At 35.0% G+C, this 18926-nt stretch overlaps 1 protein-coding gene across 7 annotated transcripts in view; it reads left to right on the top strand.

The window, feature by feature from the left end:
- Positions 1–18926, top strand: part of TRPC1 (transient receptor potential cation channel subfamily C member 1) — a 66420-nt gene that overhangs the window by 29439 nt on the left and 18055 nt on the right. For 6 of the 7 annotated variants that reach the window (XM_047875299.1, XM_047875301.1, XM_047875300.1 and 3 more), the window contains 3 exons: positions 10206–10337; positions 13111–13306; positions 17178–17514. In XM_047875299.1, the coding sequence (XP_047731255.1) occupies positions 10206–10337; positions 13111–13306; positions 17178–17514 (665 nt within the window). The remainder of the gene's footprint in view (positions 1–10205; positions 10338–13110; positions 13307–17177; positions 17515–18926) is intronic. The other variant, XM_047875298.1, reaches the window with a different exon arrangement.

Consider the following 18926-nt stretch of genomic DNA (forward strand, 5'->3'; position numbering starts at 1 on the left):
TTTAATGTAAGTATGTTCAAGATATTTTCTAATTATTTTGTGATTTCTTTGATTATTAATATTATTATTATTATACTTCCTTTTTAAGAGAAGTTTTAGGTTTAACAAAACTGAGCAGACAGTACAGAGTTCCTACATACTACCAAATTCACTCCCTCCCCAGCTTCCTGAAGATCAGCATTCCTCACTTGTGTGATATCTTTGATTCAATAGATGAACAAACATTGACCCATAATTATCACCCAGATAATTAGGGTTTACTCTTGGTGTTGTACATTCCAAAGGTTTTGACAAATGTATAAGGACATGTAGCCACCATTCATAGTTTCATAGAAAATAGTTTTACTACCCTAAAAATCCCCTACATTACACCTATTTGTCCCTGCCTCACCTCAAACCCCTGGCAAACACTGATTTTTTTTTTTTTTATTGTCTCAATGGTTTTAACTTTTCTGTAATGTTATATAATTGGAGTCATATATAGTATGTGGCCTTTTCACATTGGATTCTTTCACTTAGTCATACACGTAAGTTTCCCTCATGTAAGTTCCCCTCACATGTTTTCATGGCTTGACAGTGCATATCTTTTTAATATTGAACAATATTTTATTGTATGAATTTTCTACAGTTTGTCCATTCACCTACTGAAAGACATCTTAATTGCTTCCAAATTTTGGCAGTTATGAATAAAGCTGTTAGAAACATTCATGTACAGGTTTTTGTGTGGACATAAGTTTTCAATTCATTAGATAAATACCAAGAAGTGTGATTGCTGGATCATATGGTAAGAATATGTTTACTTTTACAAGAAACTATCTTCCAAAGTACCCACACCATTCAGCATTCCTACCAACAAAGAATGAGAGTTGATGTTGCTCCACATCCTTACCAGCATTTGATATTGTTAGGGTTTGGATTTTAGCCTTTCTAATTGGTATGTAATGGTACTCATTGTTGCTTTAATTGCAGTTCCCTAGTGACATATGATGTTGTACATCTCTTTATATGCTTATTTGCCATCTGTATATCTTCTTTTGTGAGATGTCTGTTCAGATCTGTTGCTTATTTTTTTATTTATTTTTTAATGTTTTTAATGTTTATTTATTTTTAAGAGAGAGAGATTGAGAGGCAGAGCACGAATGGGGGAGGGGCAGAGAGAGAGGGAGACACAGAATCTGAAGCAGGCTCCAGGCTCCGAGCTGTCAGCACAGAGCCCGACGTGGGGCTCAAACCCACAAACCATGGGGTCACCACCTGAGCCAAAGTCAGACGCTTAACCGACTGAGCCACCCAGGCACCCTTGTTGCTTATTTTTTAATTGTGTTGTTTGTTTTCTTATTATTGAGTTTTAAGTGTTCTTTGTATACTTTATATACAGAGTCCATTATCAGATATATTTTTTGCAAATATTTCTCTCAGCCTGTGCCTTGTCTTTTCATTCTTTTCATTCATGGTCTATTTATTTGTTTATTTATCTATCTTATTTATTTAAATGTTTATTTATCTTGAGAGAGAAAGAGAGCTAGCACATGCAGGCGGGGAAGGGGCAGAGAAAGGAGGAGAGAGAGACTCCCAAGCAGGCTTCTTTCTGTCAGTGCAGAGCCCCATGTGGGGCTTGATCTCAGGAACCCATGAGATTATGACCTGAGCCCAAACCAAGAGTAGGACAATTAATCAACTGAGCCACCCAGGTGCCCCCTGGGTTATTTTAAAGTGTGTTGTTGTACTTGAACATATTTGGGGATTTCCCAGATTTCCTTCTACTGGTGACTTCTAATTTAATTTCTAATGTAATTAATTGATTGGAGAATATACTGTATTTAAAAAAACATTTTTTTAATGTTTATTTTTGAGAGAGAGAGACAGAGACAGAGACAGAGCATGAGTGGGGGAGGGGCAGAGAGAAATAGAGAGAGACAGAATCTGAAGTAGGCTCCAGGCTCTGAGCTCTGAGCACAGAGCCTGACATGGGGCTCGAACTCACGAACTGCGAGATCATGACCTGAGCTGAAGTTGGACGCTTAACCTACTGAGCCACCCAGGTGCCCCTACTGTAATTTGTAAATAACTTTATTGAAGTATAATTCATATATAATAAAATTCATCCTTCTGTAATATGCACAGAGTTGGACATTGACCATCATTATCTAATTCCAGAACATCTTACCACTTCAAGAAGAAACACCATGCTCATTAGCAGTTACTCTCCCAGCCCCTGGAACCACTAAATTTACTTTCTGTTCTTGTGGGTTTGCCTATTCTGTATATTTCATATAAGTGAGATCTTTCAAGCTGACCATCTTATTGGTCATTTGCTTATCTTCTTTGGAGATGTCTGTTCAAATCCTTTTCCCAGTTTTTAATTGGTTATCTGCCTTTTTATGGCTGAATTGTAAGAGTTCTTTATATATTTTGGATACAAGTCCCTCATCAGATGCATGATTTGTAAATCTTTTTTCAGATCCTGTCAGTTATATTTTTACTTTCTGGATGGTGCACTTTGAAGCATGGAAGTCTTATATTTTGGTGGAGTCCAGTTGATCTCAATTTTGAAATTATAGCTAAGATACCATTGCTTAATTTGGAGAATGCACTTTTTATGATTTTGTTCTTTTTTTTTAAAAACGTATTAAGACTAGTCCTATGGCCTACTATGTAGTCTAACAGAGAATATTCTATGTACTTTTGAAATAATGCATATTTGACTGTTTTGGGGTAAACATTCAATAAATATCAGTTTGAACATATATTCTTTCATAGCATTTGAGTCTTCCTTATCCCTACTGGTTTTCTATCCATTTATTCTATCAATTTCTGGGAGAGGAATATTAAATCTCAGAATGTATCAGAATATATAATTTATCCTTGTCAGGTGCATTGTTCTGTAGATGTCTAGTTGGTTAATGGTCTTGTTTAATTTTTCTTTTTCCTTTTTCTCTTTCTTTATATCTTTTGTCTGGTTGTCCTATCCATTTTTGAAAGTGGGGTATTAAAGTTTCTAATTGTTATTGTTCAGTGTCTATTTCGTTTCTGTTCATTTTTTTCTTCATAATTTTAGTACTTATTGTTACAAATATGTTTATAAATGTTATATCTTCTTGAAAAGGTTCACCTTTTATCATTATAAAATGTCTGTCTTATCACTAGTAACAGGTTTTTTTTTTGTTTTAAACTCTGATGTTAATATGGCTACTCTAGCTTTCCTGTGGTTGCTGTTTGCATGATACATCTTTTTCCAGACTTTTACTTTCAATGTATTTGTATCTTTGAATCTTAAGACAACATATAGTTAGATTATGCTTTTTTTTTAAAATCTAGTCTGACAACTTCTACTTTTGATTTGATTGTTTAAACCATACACATTTAATATTATTAACATAGTTGTATTCACATATGTCATTTTTCTTTTTGCTTTCTGTATGTCTCCTTTTTTGTTTTCTATGTGCCTTATATCTTTCTTGTTCCTCTATTCCTTCATTAGTGCTTCCTTTTACATTGAGTGTATATTTTATTTATTTATTTTAAAGTTTTGTTTTTTTTTAATTTTTATTTGTTTTCGGGAGAGAGGGAGAAAGAGCACAAGCAGGGGAGGGGCTGAGAGAGACAGAGACACAGAATAGGAAGCCAGCTCCAGGCTCTGAGCTGTCTGCATAGAGCCTGATGCGGGGCTCGAACTCATAAATCATGAGATCATGACTTGAGCCAAAGTCAGACACTTAACCGACTGAGTCGCCCAGGTGCCCCTACTTATTTATTTTAGAGTGAGAAAGAGAATGGAAGAGGGGCAGAGAGAGAGAGAGGGAGAGAGGATATCCAAGTAGGCTCTGTGCTGTCAGCACTCAGCCCAGCATGGGGCTCGATCTCATGCACCATGAGATCATGACCTGAGCTGAAATCAAGAGTCGGGTGCTCAGTTGACTGAGCCACGAGGCACCATGAGTGTATATTTTGTAATGTAGCATTTTAATATTATTAATGAATTATTTATTATATGTTTTCAGGGTTTTTTTTTACTGGTTGCCCCAGAGCTAATCATATGCATCTTATCAGAATCAGCTTCAGATTTATACTAGCTTAATTCTAATATATGGAATGCTATATATGTGTGTGTGTGTGTATATATATATATGTAGTCTCTTTTCTATCCCTTTAATTGTGTTATTGTTATACATATTTCATCTATTAATGTTATAAACCCAGTGTATTATTATAATTATTATTTTACTGTCATCATTTCCTTAGTCTATTATAGCTGTAGTCCTGATCACTTATTTTGTGCTGCTGTTGGTGAATACATTACACATGTATTACATTTCTCTGTTATCATAGGCCAAACAGTACATTATTATTTTATATAATTGCTTTTTAAAATCAGTTAACAGAGAAAAATCTGTATTTATAGTGTCTTTTATAATTATATAATTTTGCTGGTGCTCTTTGTTCATGTGGACTTGTATTACCCATCTGAGATCACTTGCTTTTAAGAGCTTTCTTTAGTATTTCTTCTAAGGCAGGTCTGCTAGGAACATATTTAATCAGTTTTTGTTTTTCAGGTAAAGTTCTTATTTTGCTTTTACTTTTAAAGAATAATTTGGGTGGTTATAGTATTTTTGATAGTTTTTTCTTTGAGTTTTTTGAATATTGAATGCTCCCTCTATTGTTTCTGCTGAGAAGTCTGCTGTTAGTCTTATTGGGGTTCCCTTGTAAATGCCTCATCATTTTCCTCTTGTTGTTTTCAAATTTTTCTCCTTGCCTTTGACTTTCAGCATATTTATCATGATATTTCTGTTTGAGTCTCTTTGTATACATCCTTCTCAGAATTTGTTGAGTTTCTTAGACGTGCAAGTTGTTGTTTTTCAGTACTTGGTAAATTTTGGTAAGTTGTTAGCCATTATTTTTTCAAAACTTTTTTTCTTCTTTTTCTTTTGTCCTGGTATACCCATTATGAGTATGTTGTTGTACTTAAAAGTATTACATATCTCTGTGGATTTCTGTTCATTTTTCTTCATTCTTTTTTTTCCCTCTTTGTTCCTTGGCTTGCATAATCTCTATTGATATATCTTCAAGTTTTGTAGTTCTTTATGTTACGTCCTGCATTATTTTGCTTAAGGCTGTCATAATAAGATACCACACTGGATGACTTAACAGAAATTTATTGTCTTACAGTTCTGTAGCCTATGAATCCAAAGTCAAGGTATTGGTATGATTCATTTATTCTGAGGACTCTGAAGGAGGGATCTGTTCCAGGCCTCTGTTACTGGCTTGTAGATGGCCACCTTCATGTTCAGAGAGTATTCTCCCTGCATGTGTACCTGTCTCCACACTACCCCCCACGTTGTTATAAAAACACTAATTATATTGGATTTAGGCCCACCTTAATGTCTCATTGTTACTTGATTACCTTTGTAAAGACCCTGTCTACAAATAAGGTCACATTTTGAGATACTGGTGGATAGACTTCAACATATGAATTCTAGGGGTACACATCTCAACCTATTGCAAGCTCCTCTAATGAATTGAAAATGCAGTTATTGTACATTTCAATTCCATAATTTCCATTTTGTTCTTTTTCATAATTTCTATCTATTTATTGATATTCTCTGTTTGATGCAACATTGTCATCATGCCCTCTTTTACTTCTTTAATCATACTTCCTTTAGTTTTGGAATATATTTATAATGGCTACTTTGTAATCTTTTTCTGTTAAATATGACTTCTGGTTACTCTCAAAGGCAGTTTCAATTACCTGGGTTTTTTTTTTTTTCTTTTTCTCCTTGGGTATGAGACATGTTTTCTTATTTCTTTTCATGTCTCTTAATTTTTTACTGGAAACTAGACATTTTAGATAATATAGCAACTCTGTGTGCCAGTCCCCTCCATTTTCAGGGGCCTATTGCTGTTATTTGTTTGTTTTATTTTATTTTTTTTAGCAACTGGCTGGATTATTTTAGTGAAATCTATTTTCCCCCTTAGTTGCTGTTTGGTGAGGGACAGCTTGACTTTTTCTTGCACATCTAGTATTTCTTTGTTTGAAATCTGGACAGTCTAGTATATATTATAGCAAGTCTCAATACTCTTTTACTTTTCTAAGGTTTTTTAAAAATTATTTTTCTGGTCTGCTGAATCTTGTCTCCCTGTGAGGTACAATCATTGATCTCTGTGCTTAGCTTATTTTTTTTTTTCTTATTTTTATTTTTTAGCTTTGATTCTTTTTTTTTCATATTTATTTTTTGGGAGAGCACAAGTGAGGGAGGGGCAGAGAGAGGGGGACAGAGGATGTGAAGCAGGCTGTATGCTGACAGGCTGACATCAGTGAGCCCAATGTGAGGCTCAAACTCACGAACCAAGAGATCATGTCAGATGCTCAACTGGCTGAACCACCCAGGTGCCCCTTAGCTTTGATTCTTAAGGGTCATTTTAGGGTCTCTGTAGGTGAGCCACTAATTTGGTAGAAGTTATGCTAATACACTTTGGGCCTATAAGAGTTCTGCTGTCTCCTGATGAATCTGTGGGTTAGTCAAAGTTGCAGCCATTTCTCAATAGTTCTTGTCTTTTCTTTTTACCAAACTGTCTGATGTTCTCCACATATGCCTAATACGTTAATCTGCCAGAGATCTCTGGAGACCTTGTATGAATTATTTTATGGCTTTTTTCACTTCCAAGATCTCGCTGTTAAATTTCTAGTTTGTCTACTGTTTGTTTCTACTCAGACTCCAAGCTTGGTTTTATAAAACTGCAGGTTTTCCTTGTTCATCTCCTCCAAGTCCAACCATTTCAGCCATCAGAACTGTAGGTTTTTGCCTCCAGTCGAATTGATTTTCCCCTTTAAGCACAAAAGTACAGGTTTACCAGTCTCAGGCTGGAAAACTGCAGTTCTCCTTGACAGAACTGGGGGGGCAGAGGTGATAGAGGTAGCCTCAGACAAGAAGACCACAGATTCGAACCATTCTTACCTGAAGCTCTAACAGTTTTTCAGTAATTGATTCTCAGTAGATAATTTCCACTGCCCTGAAAAGGTTGATTTTTTAAAAATACAGTTAACTCTTGAGCACTGTGGGAGGTAGGGGCACCAACCCCCTGTGCAGCAAAAAAAATCCATGTATAACTTTTGATTTCGCAGAAGCTTAACTACTAATTAGTCTACTGTTGACTGGAAGCCTTACTGATAGCACAGTCAGTCAACACATATCTTGTATGTTATATGTATTATGTACTATATTCTTATCATAAAGTAAGCTAGAGAAAAGAAAATGTTATTAAGAAAATCATAAAGAAGACAAAATACATTGATAGTACTGTACTGTATCAAAAAAACCCACAATGGTGCCTGGGTGGCTTAGTCAGTTTAGCGTCCGACTCTTGGTTTCAGCTCAGGTCATGATCTCGTGGTTTTGTGGGTTTGAGCCCTCCATTGGGCTCTGTGCTGGCAGTGTGGAGTCCGCTTGAGATTTTCTGTCTCCCTCTCACTCTACCCCTCCCCTACTTGCTTTGTCTCTCTCAAAAACTTAAAAAAAATTTTTTTTAAATCCCACATAAAAGTGAATCCATAGAGGTCAAACCCATGTTGTTCAAGGGACAACTGTAATTGTATCCATTTGTATACATATTTTTTGTGTGTAGTGGAATCATTGACCTCTTCACACCACCATTACTTTGATAGTATTTTGAATACCAAATTGATAGATTTTATAAAATGAGTCAGCCCCGTTACTTGTCAGATTCCATCTAAGTACTTTCTATACAACAGTACTTGATTATTACTCTAACAAAATTGGTTGCCACCATTACTAGCTGTCACTCTTGCTGTGCATTTTGTCATTAATCCTTAATATATTTTGAGACATGATAATGTTGGTTAATGCAGAAGTCATTTTTTTAGACATAATCTGATAAAATTAATATAGAAATATTGATAGAAACAGAACAGTTGCTTAGTTATACAAACTTTTCTCAAGTTTTTGGACAGTTTTTTTGTCGGCAAATATCTCTTTAGAAATCCTTAAGACAGCTATACTTGTTTTATTGAATAGCTAACTTATAATTGGATTTCACAAATACAGTTTTCTTAAAAACGCATTATACAAAATTTACTTTTATATCTTAAGTAAGACCTGAAACCTATACGGTAAATAAGGAATATTTCAATAAGTTTGTTTAAATAAAAATTTATGGGCACCTCAGTGGCTCAGTCGGTTTAGCATAATATCCTCTGTCCCCATCTCTCTCTGCCCCTCTCCTGTGCATGCAATATTTCTCTCTCTCAAAAATAAATAAACATTTAAAAAAATTTAAGTTCCCACATGGGAAAGTTCAATTGCAAACAAAGGAAAAAGACGAACAAGAAACTGGGAAAAAGTATTTAGAACACTTTGACTAGACAGAGGGCTAATTTCTTTGGTATGTAGATCTTACAAATTGATTTAAAAAAACAATTATCGAGAAAAAATGAAATATGGCCTTTTGTAGCAACGTGGATGGAACTGGAGAGTGTGATGCTAAGTGAAATAAGCCATACAGAGAAAGACAGATACCATATGGTTTCACTCTTATGTGGATCCTGAGAAACTTAACAGGAACCCATGGGGGAGGGGAAGGAAAAAAAAAAAAAAAGAGGTTAGAATGGGAGAGAGCCAAAGCATAAGAGACTGTTAAAAACTGAGAACAAACTGAGGGTTGATGGGGGGTGGGAGGGAGGAGAGGGTGGGTGATGGGTATTGAGGAGGGCACCTTTTGGGATGAGCACTGGGTGTTGTATGGAAACCAATTTGTCAATAAATTTCAGAAAAAAAAAAAAAACAATTATCAGAAAAATAGGCTAATGAAAATGAACAGGCAGTTTACAGAAGAAGTATAATGGATAGTGAACATACAAGGATGCTTAAGCTTATAAAGAAATGCAGAATAAAACAACTCTAGAATTACAGTTTTTATCTGCAAGAGTGGCAAAATATTGATGATGATGTAGGGAGAAATGAGCTCTCCTTATTGTTAGCGCTTTGGAAACATGTTAGAATTTAAAATACACAGGCCATTTTATCCAGCAATTCTAGTATGCAAAAGATATGTGAACTAAAGAATATTCATTGCTGCATTATTTATAGAAGTAAACAATTAGAAGCAACTGAAATTTCCATTAATGGAGATCTGATGAGCTGCCATCAAATGGAAAACCATCCAGTTTTAGAAAAAAATGACATGACTCTATATGTAGTGACATAGAGTTGTTCCTTTACATAGTATGTCTGATTATGTTTGTGTGTGAATTGAAAATATCAGGAAGGTATTGACAATTCTCCATAATGTGACCATCTTTGAAGAGTAGAGTGGTGGAAGGAGAATTAGGGACCATCATGTTTCTGAACTGCTTGCTGTTTTTAATAACAAACATGTATTAATTATGTTTAAAAGAAAATACACATTATATAATATCTACCAAATTGAGAAATTAAGAATTATATGCTTACAAATTAAAGATATATAGCAAAAATTTTCTGCTTTGCTTCCTATTTATGTATTGAATATGAAACCTAATTACTTTACAGAAGGTAAAGGGACATGCTTTTCTGTTAGAGAATGTGCATAAATGAATGATTTCGTTCTTTTTTTTTTTTTTTTTAAAGGAGAGAGAGAGCACTAGTGGGGGAGGGACAGAAAGAGAGAGAGAGAGAGAGAGAGAGAGAGAGAGAGAGAGAGAGAGAGAGAGAACCTTAAGCAGGTTCCACATCCACCACTGTGAAATCATGCCCTGAGCTGAAATCAAGAGTCGGACACTTAACCATCTGAGCCACGCAGACACCCCAATGATTTCATTCTTAAGATTCAAAATATCTTTAAAAAAATAACCTGGTTGAGTAAGTCATATGTTACATATATCTAGCATATGAAAGCAGTCTCATCACTGAGGAAAGAAAAATTTAATAATCATTCACATCATATTCAAAATGTATTAGTTATTAGCATATTTCATTTAAAATAATATTGGGTTCAGGAATAGTAATTTTTTAATTAAATTGGATTGTAGAATACAAAGACTTATTTTTTTTAAGTCTTCTTATGCAGCTAATCCTGTAATAAGTATATTATAGTTGTTTTCTTTTAATTTTACAGTGCTTTAATTTTAAATTTATGAAAATCATAGGTTAAAAATACTAATTATATGTGTATAATACATTTATTTTACATTACGGAATCGAATTTTATCACAGGTTTCGTCTTGATATATATCGCTGTTTGGCCAGTCCAGCTCTAATAATGTTAACAGAGGAGGATCCAATTCTGAGAGCATTTGAACTTAGTGCTGATTTAAAAGAATTAAGCCTTGTGGAGGTGGAATTCAGGTGGGAATGAATGGAAATTGTAAATTACATCTTTTTTTTTTTTTTCAGAATCTCTTCAGCCTGAGTTTTTTTCATAGACCAAATTAATGTTTATTTTTATTTACTTCTGATCCAAGGGAACCAGACCTTGCTGCCACCTATTTGGGATTTACCTTCAGATTCAATGGAATAGACCTTGGTATTACTTAGGTCACTCCTTCCCCACCTGCCCTTTGCCATTCTTGCACCATCCCCCACCCCCGCCACCTTTATTTAATGTTGCCAAAGGCATTCTAGGACAGTGTAAACAATAGTGGAAGTGATAGCCTTAAGCAAGAGCAAATTTATTTATAACTCCTCTGTGTTCTACCTCCCCTCATTCCCAGATTCTGTAATCATACCTGGAGCCTGATCCTTCATCACTTTCAGAAGCATATAGAATGCTTTCTGTGTTTCAGGGCCATTCCACACACACAGACATAGTCCCTTTTCACCGTTTGGTGAGATTTTCTATTAGGAGACACATAACATGTAGACATTAAAATAATACTGGTTAAGAGGGACGAATGCCACTCTGAGTTTTCTTCTGAAACGAAGAGTTAAATGTAATTTTAGCACTTTGTATACTCAAAGAATCATTGTTACAGTTTCTCTGAGATAGTTAAATCGGAGGGACAGAAAAAGGCTTTGGAAAAACCAGCCTATTAAACTACTGATTTAAATATTAAAAAAAAAAAATAGTCCTTAGAAAAGTACATTTTGTAGACTTGAGGAAAAGTTTTGAGACTTCCCCTGTGTTAAAGTATCCCTGGTGCTCTCCAAAGAAGGAGGAATTGATCAACATTTCTTGCCAGTTCCTGCTGTAAGGTTTCTGGGGGGCAGGCTATGCCTATCCCTACCTTTCCTTTTAAGTGTAGCTGCTGTGGGAGCCCCATGTCTTGCATTATACTCCTCTAGTGACTTGACAAGATTGGAAAAATTCAAACTTTTATTTACTGGAAGGGCAATAAGAAGCTTGCAGTTGTCTTATGCCTTAATAGCAGTTAAGTCCTTGACTAAGAAGCAGTGTGTTCTTGATAGCTCTGCGTTCTAGAAACTTTTTAAATATACCTGTTCATAAGTGTTCAGGTTTGGAACTAGTATATTTCAATTTGGATAAATTAAAATTTATTTAAACCTGTTATTACATAAAGTATATATTTTGATGAACACATTAAAATGTAACTTGTTGGTACTTTTAACTTTATTAGCACATGAAGCTGTTAGTAAATTATTCCTTTTAAATATGAAGAACTTCCTGTTATAGTCGTATAATTGGAGTTCTGAGTTACCATGTAAAATAGAATTTATTCAACTCCTTCCAAAAAGGATTTAAAGCAATTGCCAAGATTATACTGTAATCATAGGATAACAAAGTTAGGTTTTGAAGTGATCATAGAAGTGATCATTTACTTGTTTTACTTGTTCCTGGTTTTTATAGACAGGAAAAGTGATCTATACAAGTTAGATATCTTACTGATAACAGCATCTAATTAGGAACAGAGTTGTAACTAGAACATAGGACTCTTGGCTTCTTGTTTACTGTATTTCCAGCTAAACTATACAGCCATTTACTAGTTTTCTAGTAATTTGTTCAAGATTAAGCAAATTAGATTAATACAATGTATTAGTTTTACCTCTGAATTTAGTGGTCTGTCAGTGTTTACCTAAAGATGGGACCTCTGTGTAACAACATACACTTTTGATGAATATTCCTATCTGTAATTAGATTCCTAGACTAAGAAGCAGTAATATTTCATTTGTTTAAGAAATCCAATTAGTATTCTTATGTAGTTTTGGTTATATAGTAAATGCAAAGAGTGGATGAGAAAAATGTTAGCCTCTGAGGAAATTTTTTAATTCTTTGAGTTAAAATTTTCTGTAAGCTGGTCATAGAAAATCCTATTGTATACAATTCCTATTGTAATCATTGGGAAATTTTTCTATTTTCCCTTCTTCTCCCATTAAGGAAAAAAAAACTGAATAAAAAATTATTTTCTGAAATCTGACCCTAATTGATTCATATATATTTCTAACTTTATTTTCAAGTTATTACACTAAGACGTAAGTTTAACAAACCTGATGTTTTTAAAGAGGATTATCTGCTAAAACTTAATTTCTCACAAATTGGTTGATTTAGGCCTGCCTTTAACCAGCAGTTAAATCCTAAGTTTCAAGAAACAGTGATTCTGAAAGAAAATTCTTTACTAGGAGTATTTCAATGTCTTTTCTTCCCAACTTGAATTTTGTTCAAGTGAACACTTTAAAAGTGAATCAGAATACTATTTAATATCAGAAGTAGCATAGAACATGTTATAGACTATTATTGAAAGCACCTCTGGTTGAGTTACATAGTAATATTTATTGGATAGCCTTATTATTATCTATTGTTTAGATAAGTAATGTAAAAGGAAGTTTTATACCAAACTTACAGAGAAGAAGAGCAAATGAGTTAAGTGAAGAACTGGTTGACAACTATAATCCGAACTTCTAAGAATATCAGTATATATAAGGAAATACTGTGCTCATCTAAAATTATCAGTGTGAGCACAGGCAGTATAATTGTGTTACAGTTTTCCCCAAAGCTTTGGAGAATTTATGCACCAGTAGATTCTTCTGACCATCAGCACAAAATGACTTCAGATTTTGTATGACCCTATTAGAATTAAAATGTTACCAAGTAAATAATTTTCTATTGAAAACAGCTTAGAGACTAGAAGTGACATTTCTAATAATAGACTGTTGCATCTTGCAGGAATGATTATGAGGAATTAGCCCGGCAATGTAAAATGTTTGCTAAAGATTTGCTTGCACAAGCCCGGAATTCACGAGAATTGGAAGTTATCCTAAACCATACATCTAGTGATGAACCTCTTGACAAACGGGGATTACTAGAAGAAAGAATGAACTTAAGTCGTCTAAAACTTGCTATCAAATATAACCAAAAGGAGGTATGAGGTTTTCTGTGATATACATAAATTATTTCCTCCACAGTAGTGGAGTGAGTCAGAGCAATTACTTAAGAATTAATTAAGGTTATGACTTAGAGTAATAATGCCTTACTGTTTAAAAATAAAGTATCAGATATCATATTTTCTTGTTTTTATTTGTTAATTCATTGAAACCCAAAGGTGGAGAGGCACATGATATGATAACTAAATTGAATCTGGCTCTACTGGCATCATCCCTTCCTATTAAGGGAAATACCTATTTCTAATCCACACACACACACGATTCAGGAACTTGACGAAGGAAGGTATGCATTTTAAATTTTATTTTTTGAGACAGTTTACTAACAATGAGTGTTTATTTGTAGATAATGATATCCAATTAACAGTATGAGGTATTGGTAAATGGTGGTTTTAAGATATTTCTTCTAAGACTCATTTTTATTTTTATTTTTTTTATTTATTCATTTTTTTAATATATGAAATTTATTGTCAAACTGGTTTCCATACAACACCCAGTGCTCATCCCAAAAGATGCCCTCTTCAGTACTCATCACCCACCCTCCCCTCCCTCCCACCCCCCATCAGCCCTCAGTTCTCATTTTTTTTTTTTAATTTTTTTCAACATTTATTTATTTTTGGGACAGAGAAAGACAGAGCATGAACGGGGGAGGGGCAGAGAGAGAGGGAGACACAGAATCGGAAACAGGCTCCAGGCTCTGAGCCATCAGCCCAGAGCCCGACGCGGGGCTCGAACTCACGGACCGCGAGATCGTGACCTGGCTGAAGTCGGACGCTTAACCGACTGCGCCACCCAGGCGCCCCCTCAGTTCTCATTTTTTAAGAGTCCCTTATGCTTTGGCTCTCTCCCACTCTAACCTCTCTCTTTTTTTTTTTTTTCCTTCCCCTCCCCCATGGGTTCCTGTTAAGTTTCTCAGGATCCACATAAGAGTGAAAACATGGTATCTGTCTTTCTCTGTATGGCTTATTTCACTTAGCATAACACTCTCCAGTTCTGTCCACGTTGCTACAAAGAGCCATATTTCATTCTTTCTCATTGCCACATAGTACTCCATTGTGTATATAAACCACAATTTCTTTATCCATTCATCAATTGATGGACATTTAGGCTCTTTCCATAATTTGGCTATTGTTAAGAGTGCTGCTATAAACATTGGGGTACAAGTGCTCCTATGCATCAGTACTCCTGTATCCCTTGGGTAAATTCCTAACATAAGACTCATTATTTCATACTCTTTTGTAATAACCTCGTAATCATTTTATTATGCTCTTGGATTGTTTGGGCCAGGAATTAGGAAAGGGCACAGCAAGGATGGATAATTTGTCCCTGCTTCTCTATGTTTAGGGTCTCAGCTGGTGATAGCTCAGATGATTGGGGGCTACAATCATCTGGAGTCTTCGTCACTGAAATATCTGGTGCCTGAGCAGCAGCTGAGGACTGAGACAGGGAACTCATGAGGGGCTGGGTGCTCAGGTGGGTGGATCCATAGAGGGTGGGCCACCTGAGCACTTACTACTGGAATCATGGAGGGGCATAGCCATGATGGTGAGTTGACTATGAGGAGATGGTCTGAGAAGCCTCTGAGGGCTGCCCAGAGTGCCTGCATGTAGCCTAGGCTTCCTCACAGCATGGTAGCTTCAGGACACTTTATATGGCCGTTAATGGCTCCAAGAGCAAATGTTCATCAAACAAAGTGGAAGCTCAATGGCCTTTTGAAACCTACCCTCAGAAGTCACATAGCATCACATCTTCCAGCTGATTAAAGCAATCAAACCTTGTTGAATTGAAGGGTAGGAAACACTGATAATCCACCTCTTGATGAGAGGAGTAGCAAAAAATTTGTTTCAATGTTTTAAAACCACCACAAACTTAAAACATTTCCAGTTGAAATTTTGTTCTTCCAATTACATATTTAACATTACTCTTAATTAAATCGTCATTATAGAGAGGGATGACAAGGACAGCAATCAGTTCTGAGATTGCTTTGATATTTGGGGGAAGGGGAAACCACTAAGTTTGGGATGCTATTAAACTGGATAGTTTGTGAGAGGAAAAGCTATTTCTCTCCCTAGTATTTCATCTTAGAGACAAATTAAGATTCCCTAAGAGCACTGCAATCTTAGCAGAAGAATGGAGAATGAAATAAGATTTCAATGCCAAAACAAGTATAGTATATTAGGAAATTTCTTTTCTTTTTTTTTAAGATTTTTAAAAATGTTTATTTATTGTTGAGAGAGGGGTGGGGAGGGGCAGAGAGAGAGGGAGACATAGAATCCGAAGCAGGCTTCGGGCTCTGAGCTGTCAGCACAGATGCGGGGCTCAAACTCATGAACGGTGAGATCATGACCTGAGTCAAAGTCAGACACTTAACCGACTGAGCCACCCAGGCGCCCCCAGGGTAAATCATTTTAAAACAGAAGATTGACCTGTTAGTATTTAGATATCTGAATGACATTATGATCTCTTGTGCTTTGGTAATTTCAAACCTGATCACATTATTATGTCCAGAATTCAGAACCCTGGTGTTGTCCTGCACAGCATGCACATTATATTGAGAAAATACTGCTTCTGAAATTTGTAAACTCAGAAGCCTTTGTAAACTTTGGTAAATTTATTTCTGTACTTAAACTAGAATTTCCCTCTTATTTGGCAATATTTTTCCTTTTTTTTTTCCTTACATAGAATTCAGTCTTAAGCAGATTTAAGAGTATAATACATTTTAAGAAGTTTTCAATGTTTTCATGAAGCGTAAATATGTCTCATGTTTAGACTTTGATTGCTATCTTCGTATCTTGGTTTCTTATAATTGAAATCCTATTAGTTCTTTGAGATCAGTTTTTTTTCTTTGGATTGTGCTTGTTAACTTTGAAATTTCACAAACATTATGAGACTGTCTATAAATTAAAATTTGCAAAATGGCTAAGTAGGCTAGTAATAATCATTAAGTAATGACTAAGTAAGTGATAATATAATTAATACTTATATGCTGCATGCTATGAATCAGGCATTATTATTCTAAGAGCTTTACATTTAATCCTTGCTAATAAGTTTATGAGCAGAGACTATTATCACCATTTAATAGGTGGGAAATTTGAGGTTTAAAGAGGTTTAGAGACCTGGGACGCCTGGGTGGCTCAGTCGGTTAAGCATGTGACTTTGGCTCAGATCATGATCTCACAGTCTGTGAGTTTAAGCCCCTTGTCGAACTCTGTGCTGACAGCTCAGAGCCTGAAGCCTGCTTCAGATTCTGTGTCTCCGCTCTCTCTCTGCCCCTTCCCTGCTCATGCTCTATCTCTCTCTCTCTCAAAATTAAATAAACATTAAAAAAAAAAAAAAAGAGGTTTAAAGACTTGCTACATAGGGCGCCTGGGTGGCTCGGTCAGTTAAGCGTCTGACTTCGGCTCAGGTCATGATCTCGCGGTCTGTGAGTTCGAGCCCCGCGTCGGGCTCTGTGCTGACTGCTCAGAGCCTGGAGCCTGCTTCAGATTCTGTGTCTGCCTCTCTCTCTGCCCCTCCCCTGTTCATGCTCTGTCTCTATCTCAAAAATAAATAAACGTTAACAAAAAATTAAAAAAATAATAATAATAAATAAAGACTTGCTACAGGTCAATTATTAAATGGCAGAGCCTGGATTTGAATCCAGGTAATCTGGCTCCAGAGTCTGTGCTCTCAATCTCTACATTCTTTTATTAAATGTAAGAAAAACAAAAAACAAAAATTATGTGGATTATATAGAATTGATTTTAAACTATTATTAAAACTTTGAATGTCAAATAACCGTATTATCAGATTGTATTTAGAGGTTTTCTTTTTTCTTTTTTCTTTTTTTGTATGTGTGTGTGTCATTTTCAGTTTGTCTCCCAGTCTAACTGCCAGCAGTTCCTGAACACTGTTTGGTTTGGACAGATGTCAGGCTACCGACGTAAGCCCACCTGTAAGAAGATAATGACTGTTTTGACAGTTGGTATCTTTTGGCCAGTTTTGTCACTTTGTTATTTGATAGCTCCCAAATCTCAGTTTGGCAAAATCATTCACACTCCTTTTATGAAATTTATTATTCATGGAGCATCGTATTTCACATTCCTGCTGTTACTAAACCTATATTCTCTTGTCTACAATGAGGATAAGAAAAACACAATGGGGCCAGCCCTTGAAAGAATAGACTATCTTCTTATACTGTGGATTATTGGTAAGTGTCAAGTTTGTCCAAAAAGTTCTGCTTTTATTTAACCATTTAATTCTCCTTTGCTTGGTGGCATTATAAACATCTGTGTTCGGTTTATAATTTTACACTGTTTATACAGCAAGAATTCGAACACTTTCATGATCATTGAAGACTTATCTAACACTATTCTAATGATATATTATCCTGAACTTATTTATTATTACTTAATTACATGAAGTTAAAAATTCTTTATTTTCAGTCTCTAAAATTGTTCATGATCATTAAAAAAGAAAAATTTTGCTGATGAATGCTTTTTTTGGTATAAGGGTATGAATCTTAGGTATTTTGAAATGTGATACATATTATACTTGGTTGCATTTTAAGAGTTAACTATTTTGTTTTATTGTATCATTAGTTTTCCTTTTAAGAACCCATGAACTTATGAGGTTACATTTTTATCTGTTATAGAAACATTATTTAAATTTAAATTTAAAGGTTTCCCTGGTGACTCACTCTATATAAATCAGTTCTTTGTAATGATAGCCAGATCTCTTTAGAAATGACAGAGTTTTTAATATAAGATACTTTATTTTCTGAAAATTATTTTTCTAAGTATTATGCTGTATGATACAAATTTGAAATGACCTGTAGTTTTTATAATTCTTGCCCTTTTCTGTGGGGAATGGAGGAGAGTAGAGGTATAATCACATCGTCTATTTATGGTCTTTTTTTTTTTTTTTTAATCTTTATTTATTTTTGAGAGAGAGGGAGAGACAGAGTATGAATAGGGGGAGGAACAGAGAGAGAGAGAGGAAGACAAAGATTCCGAAGTAGGCTTCAGGCTCTGAGCTGTCAGCACAGAGCCCTACACGGGGCTCAAACTAACAAACCACAAGTTCATGACCTGAGCCGGAGTCAGACGCTTAACCAACTGAGCCCCTATTTATGGTCTTTTAATGACGTCTTTATTTCCCTCTGGATCTTCAGCCTTGTTTTTAAACTCAGCATTTCTCACCCGTCTTTTCACTATTTGCTATAGAGTAAAAGGATGTTAAAATTTAGTCTTCTATTGTATAAAGCATTGATTTATCAGTATGTTCTTTATTGATTTAATAAATAAGTTGAGAAAAATTAAAGTATAATTTTAACTTTTAGTTCTCCAGCTATAAAATTAATCTGCATGTTTTGGAACTTTAATTTTTTTTTGAAGTTAGTTAATTTCAAGTAACTTGATTTCAGTCAGAACTTTTACTTTTTGTGGTGTTCAATCCATTATGCATTAATGTTTAAAATTAGGTAGATAAAGTAAAAATAATACACATCTTGGATATGTTAAAACATTCAGTTGGTGATGCAGAGCAGTCAAGAACATTGTTGAGTTTTGAAGAGGGGTTTAGAGATATTATTTATTATATAAATACAGGTCAAATTTAGAG

Source organism: Prionailurus viverrinus, chromosome C2 (assembly GCF_022837055.1).
Source record: "Prionailurus viverrinus isolate Anna chromosome C2, UM_Priviv_1.0, whole genome shotgun sequence".
Taxonomy (NCBI): Eukaryota; Metazoa; Chordata; class Mammalia; order Carnivora; family Felidae; genus Prionailurus; species Prionailurus viverrinus.